The 10,133-nt window shown below is 37.8% G+C and overlaps 1 protein-coding gene across 1 annotated transcript; it reads left to right on the forward strand.

The window, feature by feature from the left end:
• Nucleotides 1-5,387: 5,387 nt before the first annotated feature.
• On the forward strand, nt 5,388-9,886 carry LOC103946391 (pentatricopeptide repeat-containing protein At5g65560). Its single transcript, XM_009357087.3, has 3 exons — nt 5,388-8,401; nt 8,841-9,090; nt 9,317-9,886. The coding sequence occupies exon 1, from the start codon at nt 5,399-5,401 to the stop codon at nt 8,114-8,116; it is 2,718 nt and encodes a 905-aa protein (XP_009355362.2). The 5' UTR covers nt 5,388-5,398; the 3' UTR covers nt 8,117-8,401; nt 8,841-9,090; nt 9,317-9,886.
• The last annotated feature ends 247 nt before the right edge of the window (nt 9,887-10,133 follow it).

Genomic DNA, 10,133 nt, shown 5'->3' on the forward strand with positions numbered 1-10,133 from the left:
GATTCCATAATTGACATCCGTTTAGTGAAATCTTGATGTTTTAATATAGTTACGTAGTGGACCGCCTAGTTGGCCGCCAATTGGTTATTATATGAATGGATGATCCGACCATTGGATCAGCACCAAACTTTAATATGTGATAATACGTAATATTTATGGACTTTATGAACTTACGGATCAGGAATCCGACGTACGGATCTTCTCGAATTGAATTTCTAAAGTTTGTAAAATCCAACATTAACCACCACTTGAATTTGCGATTGGTGGAGATTCAATCGTTGGATTGTAAAGAAGTTTTAGTATGTTGTTTTATAAGCATAATGTGAAAATTGGGAAGTTATGGATCAGAAATCCATGGGCAGATGTTCCAAATTGACTTGTGTAAGGTTGTGGACCTCACCTTTGATAGAGACCTGACTTTTGAACAATATGTTATGAATTGATCTTGAATATTAAAATCAGTATTACTAGAGACTGTGAGGGCGTTTGTTTGCCCTCTTTAGCTTTCACTGGATTGGATTGGATTAAAGATTTAGTGCAATTCGTGTTTGTTTGTCTCTCGGGACTAACATTAGTGATACTAGCGAGGACTCGCCTCGACTAACAACGGGGCTAGCTGGTCTTAGCGTGTCCCCTCCAAACCATGGGACTAGCTATGACGCATCACTTTACTCTTACCTCCTCTATCTACTTTTCTCGTTCTCTCATTGCTGCTTACGTATTAGAATCACGTCATCTCCCTCTTTTCGCGTCCTCTCTTCTATCCTTTATCCTGCAAAATCACACCACTAGACCAAGCACAAACTTACCTGACATGTCGGCGTCGGACGGGCAAAAAACAAAGTTGTTAGAGCGGAAGATCTGGCCGAAGAGGCCGGATCGATTGCTGTCCATAGTACCGGGCTCAAGATCCATGAGGACGGCACGGGGGAAACATGCCGCCGGAGGCCTCATTGTAGTAGATGTTGATCATCTTGAGTTGTAGATCGGAGTCGGAGACTCCGCGGTACCTTCCGGTGGGGTCAACGCCGTGCTCGTCGTAGATGACCTCCCATAACTTGGAGCCGATCTGGTTGCTACATTGGCCTTTCTGGATGTGCAGGTTCTCTATCTCAAGGAGATGAGATTCTTGAAAGTTGTGGAATTTGGATGAAAAAAAGGCTGAGGGCAGAGAGAGTGTTATAAAACAAGAAAAAAAAAAGAAAAAAAAAATAAACATAATTAATTATTATTATTTTCATTATTCTGCTTTTTAGTCCGACACTGCATCAAACGCTTCACAAAGATAGTCCAACTTAGTCTAGTCTAAGCCAGTCCAGCTTAGTTCTTGAAGCTAGTCTAGTCCGAGATAGTCTGGTGCAACAAACACACCCTGTAGGGCTTAGTAGGCCTACATTGATCAGTGAGTTATCCTATATAATATATACATTAGTTGACTTTTAGAGTTAATTGTTGACTTTTTGTAAAATTTGACGGGGACCCTCTTTAGTGTATTTCGATGCACTAATTCTGAATCCGCTGTCCTTTTTCTGAAATTCGACCGTTTTAGGATAGTTCCTTTATTAGCCGTACTTTGTATGAAAATGCGTAATTTCATTAGCATGTTATACTTACCTAAATGGTTCCGTTTCTAGGCGAAAATGATTACAAGGACTCTTGATGCTATGAGGCGGGTTCGACTCGGCTACATGATCTGTGAGTGGGTCTTTTCTTTATATATACTAGCATTTGCCTTTGTGTGTATGAACACATTGTTTTAGAAAATGAGAAGGAGAGAGGGAGAGAGAGAGAACGTGGGGGGAGTGGAAGATTTTTGTTTTTGGTTTCATTTATTTATTTATTTATTTTAATATTAGAGATATTTTAACATCACCTGTAGGTGAGACTTCAATAAAAAACAGTAAAATTTGGACCTATGAAATTACATTATTGTCCATCATTTTTTTGTATGATAGAATATTAAGTTGTCTTTTCACCCTCTTTTGGTTGACAAAGAAGGTTTCATTAATTAATAAAGATATAAAATATATAAATGTGTGTGTGTGTGTGTGTATATATATATATATATTGGTTAGTTTCCATATATACAAGCATTAATAAATTCTTTATGTGATTGCCTTGATTATATTTATGGTCATGAATAGTATGATATTGATTAGAATTGTTGAATGGCTGTGGTATGACCATATTGATGTTATCTGCTCATCGTTTGCTACACTGGTGTTAGTACTCGTCCAGTCTAGGGCTAGTCCTTCACATGTACGTTCACATCGCACCTACGCTCACTTTGGATCCATTGTAGGTGCCAGTCTTGTCATACAGGTTGTCATAGGCAACTCCGACTCGTATGTGCTGCGCATAACGCCAGTTTTCACGTAATTGTAGTACTAGAGCATATATTATTATTACAGCCATTCATGTTCATGTCAGAATACCTCTGCATGAACTCGTGTGTCAGCATGTGTCGATGAGCACCTGATATGATATGTTGCTTATGTGAGATTTTGTGATTATGGATGTCATGCCCTTATTTACGAGATATTGTACCGTAATGAATTCTTGAGATTTTGCAGGCTACGGTAAATATTTTTTTACTATACGTAGTATGTGTATTTTGGAAACTATACTAGTTTTACAGCGAAAGGTTATTATGTTTTTAAAAAGGTTTTTACAAATATTTGTTTCTAGGCCCACTCACCTTTAATTTTTTTGCCCCTCCAGATTTTATTGCTGAGTTTACATGTCAACAAGGATTATTGGCAAATTTTGGTGTAGATGATTACCTTCGATGGTATAATTCTCACCCTATCTTACTGTATTGTACTTATGCTCTGACATCACGTGTGAAATGGGTTCATTCCCACTCACTGCACACTCTATTACTTAGGCACTTTTAAGTTTAAGTTTATACACATTTTCCACATCACTACACTTTATGGTTTTGTCACATTCCAAGTGTCGGCTAGCACATCTTGGTTTGGAGTCCAAGTGGACATTTTGGGTCAGGATGTGTCATTTATATTCTTTGATAATGATCTATCAGTTTCATGGTATCGGTTTAATGATTTTTTTAATATTTATCGGAAACTAAATATTTTTAGATTAAAATATTCATAAAATTAAATTAGAATAATCTACATAAATTTTTATTTAGAAAAGGTTACTGTAACAAAAAAATTATCTTAAATTCATTTTTTAATAATTTCAGACAAAAAATTTAATGCAAAAAATTAAAGCAAAAAAACTATTTTCAAGTTAAAAATTATTAAGACTAGCACCATTCTGATGTTCGATTACAATTAGTACCTAGTTGCTTTTAAAATCTTGCCCACTACGTGAGTCAAATCTGCCAGTAACGCGTATAAAGTTGCTTTTTTTTCAATTTGACCTTGCACCGCGGTTAATTTTTTGTTTCAATTTGTTGTATGCAAATTTGAAGAAATGCCTAGAGAAAAGAAAGAAGAAGAGAGGAAAAAGAAAAAAGAAAATAATTGGCTGTTTGTTTGTGAATCCCGCACAGGTAAGAAGTTAAAATTTGTTGGTTTTCAGTTTTAAGGCCCACGCAAAGGTTTCTATTGTTTAGGCGTTGTTGGCATCTGCAACAATGTGCTTAGATTGGTGATCATTCATGTGACGTTGTGTATGTGAGAAATTGAACGTTTTTATTCGTTTCTTCCAATTTTATCCTTAAGATTTTTGTAGAGCAAAAAATAATCAAGAGGTAACATGTGGATTTTTGGGCAAAAATGACAAAATTACCCTTAAGGAGCACTGGAATTCTTACACGTGAGTAATGGACAAACATCCCACAATCAAGTCAAAAGTGCCCAAAATAGGTAACAAATTCAAAGTTGTTTCATCCATCCCCATTCTGTATTTTCCACAAGGTAATTATTTCATAACCTTCAAAACATTCCATATAAATTGAGTTAATTGGCTAATTAATGGATTTATTCCTAATCAATCTATTAATTACCAATTAAATCACTCATTTCACACAAAAATACCCCAAAGGGCTGGCCACCTTTTCTCAAGGGGACCGGCCATGCACTACATATTCAACCTCATTTCCTCTAAAAACCTAAGTCCACACTCTTGCAAAACTCCAAAAACTCTCTAAACACTTTTCTCTCTAAGTTCTAACTTTGGTATCGGAGGTTCTTCGGCCAAAGCCCCCCCCCCAATTCATCGTGGGCGAGTGAGGCTCTTGGCCTTGACCCTAAGGTGTTAATTGTTTTGTAGGTGCAATTTTGTCCAAGATCAAGGAGGAAGAAATTTGCATCCACAATTTTAATCATGTAGACCTTATGAATCTTCCAATTCAACTTGACAATTATATTCATGATATGAAGATGCATAGTGAGTATTCATCAGTAAAAGAAATTAGTGATTTTTCAAAGGAATTGGTGAAGACTAGGAGGTGTGAAAGCTAAAAGTTAGTGTATTAGTTTCTTACGTTAACTTTTGGTGGTAACAGTTACAACTGCTTTAGTGGATAAAGCGTTTTCTATTATGAATATTGTGAAAACAATCATGTGTGACAAAAATGGGAGATTAATGATGAGTGATAGCATGGTTAAGTGAGGGGGAGAGATCTTTTTCCTTTTATTGATAATGAGCCTATTATGCGATATTTTGATTACAATAAACATCGCAAACAACAATTATAACTTGTTTGTATTGATAAATGAATGACATTAATATTGTCTACTATCTAAAATAATTTGTTTGCCTCCATTTTTTTTTGGAACCTTTTACCCCCGACAATTCCTAGTCATTCATGTGACAATTTAACAAGGATATTGACAATTTTATACGAAACAACCAAAATGATTGAAGGTAGACAAACAGAAGGACCAGTTAAATTGATTTTCATTGTCATGAAATAGAGTGAGTAGTAATGTCAATCTCATAGACTATTTTGACTAAGAGCTCGATTGGAAGTGCTTTTAGAATAATTAAAAACGTTTTTGATAAAAATATTTTTGAACAAAAAATCCAAGTGGATTTCAAAAAAGCACTGAAAATACTTCTTGTAAGAAGAAAATGCTTATTATACTTTTGAAATTTAAGATCAATCCACAAAAAACGTTCTCAATTATTTTAAAATAACCTCTGAACGAGCCCTAAAATGCCTTATTATTCTAATATTTCAGCAGTCTGATTTCAAACGGTGACAAGAACTCCCAAAATAAAAACCCTTCAAAAAGCCCACTCATTGATTTGAGCTCGCAGAGATTTCTCCAAATTCCAAAACGAACCCAAACAAACCAACTATTTACTCTTATCTCCCTCCTCCTCTTCTTCTTCTTCCCACTCTGCAACTCAAACACCATTTCTTGGTCGTACACGATGAAGTGAGTTGGGTCGGGTCCTCCTTCGATGCCCGAAGAAGAAGATGATGAGAAAACCCATGGCCGTCATCTGCCACGCACCTGAACCCTTCCTCTTCCTCCTCCTCAAACCCTTCTCTTCCATTTCCTCCGCCGCCGCCGCTCCTCTTCCCCTCTCCAATGAACCGCACGATCTATCCTCCCAGCTCTTCGCCATTCTATCCCGCCCCAATTGGCAGCGCCACCCTTCCCTTAAACAACTAGCCCCCTCCATATCCCCTTCCCATGTCTCCTCCGTCTTCGCTCCCAACCTCGACCCCCGAACCGCCCTCGCTTTCTTCAACTGGATAGCTCTTAAACCCGGATACAAGCACACCGTCCATTGCCACTCTTCTCTCCTCAACATTCTCCTCCCCAATGGGTTTCTCCAGGTCGCAGAAAAGATCCGAATTTCCATGATTAAGGCTTCCAGTTCCCCTCAAGATGCCCTTTTCGTGCTCAAGTTTTTGCGGGAGTTGAATGGTGCCGGAGAGTTCGAGTTCAAGCTCACCCTCAGGTGCTACAATTTTCTTCTTATGTCATTGTCTAAGTTTTCCCTGCTTCAAGATTTGAAAGCTTTGTATTTGGAGATGTTAGACGATATGGTTTCTCCAAATCTGCATACTTTTAATACCATGATCAATGCTTACTGTAAAGTGGGTAATGTGGCTGAGGCAGACTTGTATGTCAGTAAGATAGGGCAGGCGGGTTTCCACCCCGATACATTTACCTACACTTCTTTGATACTGGGACATTGTAGGAATAAGGATGTGGATAATGGTTACAGGGTTTTTAAGCTAATGCCGCAAAAGGGTTGTCAAAGAAATGAAGTTTCCTATACTAATTTGATACATGGGTTTTGCGAGGCTGATCAGATTGATGAGGCTCTAAAGTTGTTTTCTCAAATGGGGGAGGATAATTGTTTTCCAACTGTGCGGACATACACAGTTCTTATTTGCGCCTTGTGTAAATTGGGAAGGAAATTAGAAGCAATGAATCTGTTCAAAGAGATGACGGACAAGGGTTGTGAACCAAATGTTCATACTTATACTGTGCTCATTGATAGCATGTGCAAGGAAAATAAGCTTGACGAGGCAAGAAACTTGCTAAACAAGATGTTGGAGAAAAGGTTGGTTCCTAATGTTGTCACTTACAACGCAATGATTGATGGGTACTGCAAGGAGGGAGCAGTTGAGGCTGCACTTGGTATTTTGGCTTTGATGGAATCGAGTAATTGTTATCCAAATGCTCGGACGTACAATGAATTGATTTGTGGGTTTTGTAAAAGGAAAAATATACACCAGGCAATGGCATTGCTTGGTAAGATGCTTGATCGGAAACTCTCACCAAGCCTATATACATACAACTCATTAATCCATGGGCAGTGTAAAATGGGTCATTTTGAGAGTGCTTACAGGTTGCTTAATTTGATGAAAGAAAGTGGTTTGGTTCCTGACCGATGGTCTTACAGTTCTCTCCTAGACACTCTCTGTAAGAGGGGCAGACTGGAAGAAGCTCATGCCCTGTTTGATTCTCTCAATGAGAAAGGCATAAAGTCAAATGACGTGATCTTTACTGCTTTGATTGATGGTTATTGCAAGGTTGGGAAAATCGACGATGCCCATTCTTTGTTTGATAGAATGCTTGCTGAAGACTGTTTGCCGAACTCATTCACTTACAATACCTTGATAGATGTGTTGTGCAAAGAAGGAAGACTGAAGGAAGCATTATCACTGGTAGAAAAGATGTTAAGTATTGGCGTAAAAGCTACAACACATACTTATACAATTCTAATTAAACAAATGTTGAAGGAAGGGGACTTTGACCATGCTCATAGGCTTTTAAACCAGATGGTTAGTTCCGGTAATCAACCTGACCTGTTTACTTACACTACCTTTATTCATGCATATTGCGGCATAGGAAATGTAGAAGAGGCAGAGAAATTGATGATGAAGATGAATGAAGAAGGAATTATAGCAGATTCGTTGACTTACACATTGCTAATTGATGGATATGGGCGTATGAGATTAATTGATTGTGCATTTGATGTTCTTAAGCGCATGTTTGATGCTTGTTGTGACCCTTCGCATTATACATATTCCTTTCTGCTCAAACATCTTTCGAATGAAAAGTTGACGGAGACAAAGAATAATATGGTGGAAATTGATTTGATCCGAAAAGTCTCCTTAATTGATATTAGTGATGTGTGGAAGACAATGGATTTTGACATTGCTTTAGAGCTCTTTATAAAAATGGCTGGACATGGTTGTGCACCCGGTACCAACACTTATGAAAAACTTATAATAGGTCTTTGCAAAGAGAGGCGCTTGGAAGTAGCCCAGAGGTTATACAGTCATATGAGAGAAAGGAAAATTTCTCCAAGTGAGAATATTTATAATTCTCTTCTTACCTGTTGCTGTACATTGCAAAAGTATGGAGAGGCAGCAACCTTGGTGGATGCGATGGTTGAGGATGGTTATTTACCGACACTGGAGTCCTCCACGTTGCTTGTATGCGGGCTTCTTGATGAAGAGAAGACTGAGAAGGCAAAAGCAATTTTTCGTACTTTGCTTCTTTGCGAATATAATTACGATGAAGTAGCTTGGAAAGTTCTTTTTGATGGTTTACTTAAGAGGGGTTTTGTCAATATATGCTCTGAGCTCATAAGCATCATGGAGAAGATGGGTTGCCGGCTTCATCCTCAGACATATTCAATGTTGATTGAGGGAATGGATGGTCCGTAAAAATGTTGGTTTCTGGTATTTAATTTGTTATCTGTGAGCACTACTACAAGCGGAAGTGATTTTAAAACATTATATTCCCAGAGATCCGTGTAAGCATTATGCATTGTGAATACTGAGCGTTTACACAATAAAATGCTACAAAAGCTCGTTATTGATGTCTCAGGAGAATATGATACTGGATTTGTAGTCTTTGCAGTCTTTATTTGCGCTGTGAATATGCAGTCTCTTCAGCAAGTACAATATGTTTCTCTGGGACGAGGACCTTGCCTTTGTTGACTCAAAATGGTAAGCATGACTGGTACATTTTGGTAGAATGATCTTGGCATCTCTGTGGTGATTGTTATATTTCACTGTTTTGGCTGATTTGATGTTTTAGATTAACGATACATGAAATACTAACAGATTTATGCATGCTTATTTCCTGCTCACTAGGGTTTAACTGCAAATTGGGAATTGGAAATATTAGAATGTTATGATTTGTTTAATGTTGGTGCCCATGAAGTTAAGACCTAAAATGGTGGAATGTCAAATTACAGTTTCAAAGCCATTCAATTAACGGTTTATATAGAAGAAAATTGGGCACTGGCCTGATACGACACAGAGAGAAATGTTACGTACACAAAGACATGATAGATCTCCCACACATAAAAAAAAAGTCCACTCAAATGCACCATCTTAGTTTTTCCAAAATTATCTCACATTTGATCATCCTTTTCCTTGTTAGGCCAAAATAAAGAAGGGGATATTGAAAGATGTTTGATGTATAAAAAAGACGGGGAAAGTTCAAATCCTTTGCTGCTTGAGTGTCGACTTCACCGTGCTTGGCAAAGATTGTTTGGGAGATAATTGATTGCTTATTTTGTACTGGAAGGATGAGCTCAGCTCTGGGCCCGATGTTCGATGTTGACCAAAAAAAGCTTTGGCGCTGATGTTCGATGTTGTTCACCCTTCATTCCATCCATCCATTTGCATAGGTGAGTAATGCCCTACCTCCTCAGAAAAATATTCAAAAACATGTGTGTTTGATTTCTTTGTACGCATGTTTTATTGCATGTACAATGGAAACACGTCATCTTTTTGTAATTTCTGTAACTGTCTCGGTCCCTTTACAGTCAATAGAATGCCAAAAGTAAGCCTCCATGTTTCATTTTGTTCCACTGCAACCACTTATATAATGAGTGTGACTTATCTGCTTGTTAGGATGCTGATCTTGTATTGCAACGAAGATCTTGTGCTGTAAAAGGAGTTATCAGTGTTTGGTTGCTACATGTATGTGCCAACTATATTAGCAAACCAAATGCAAGAACGCAAGGTCGGCAGGTGGCCATTCTTATACTCATCGGAAAACAGAAATCAGTACTGGACGGCTGTGATTGTGCGTGCAGATTATCGGGTGCAGAACCAACCAGCTGAGCTGGGGGAGATTGGACGGAAGTGCTGGTATTTACTCGATCGACAGCCTTGCTGACATGATATATCTCAAACAGTGTATAGCATTTTCTGGTGATTTCAAACAGCAGATGGCAAATATTTCAAGTCTGATGAACAATTAATTTACGGTTTATTGTATCTTGTGTTAAATTCCCACGTAGCAATCTCGTTTAAAATGACTGTTCACTTGAGGACGTATGATTGTTGTTTAGGTAAATTAGGAATCTTTTGGGATGTAGAAGATCTTTTCTTTTATGCTTGTATTATTTGGAGAGCAAGTTATTCTCTCTTCTTTAATAAATAAAGGCACAAGGCTAGACACATACCTCTTGAAACCTTTCTTCGTCTCTTCTCTACGCCGCACCTTCTCTCTCTCTAAATTTTGGCCCTAAACCCTAAAGCCTACTGAAGCAATAATTGATTATAGTTAATTTGCGAGTCTCTTTGTCTAAAAGTTATAAGTTAGGCTCACACAAATGCAAGAGCAAAAATATCTACGAAATGATGCTTTTGAATTAAGAAACGACTTTTTTGAACAAAAAAAATTATATTTTTGATCATGCGTGCCATTCTGGTGCAAAACTTG

The sequence above is a fragment of a genome, unplaced genomic scaffold (genome assembly GCF_019419815.1).
Source record: "Pyrus x bretschneideri cultivar Hongxiangsu unplaced genomic scaffold, Pyrus_bretschneideri_v1 Contig17, whole genome shotgun sequence".
Classification (NCBI taxonomy): Eukaryota; Viridiplantae; Streptophyta; class Magnoliopsida; order Rosales; family Rosaceae; genus Pyrus; species Pyrus x bretschneideri.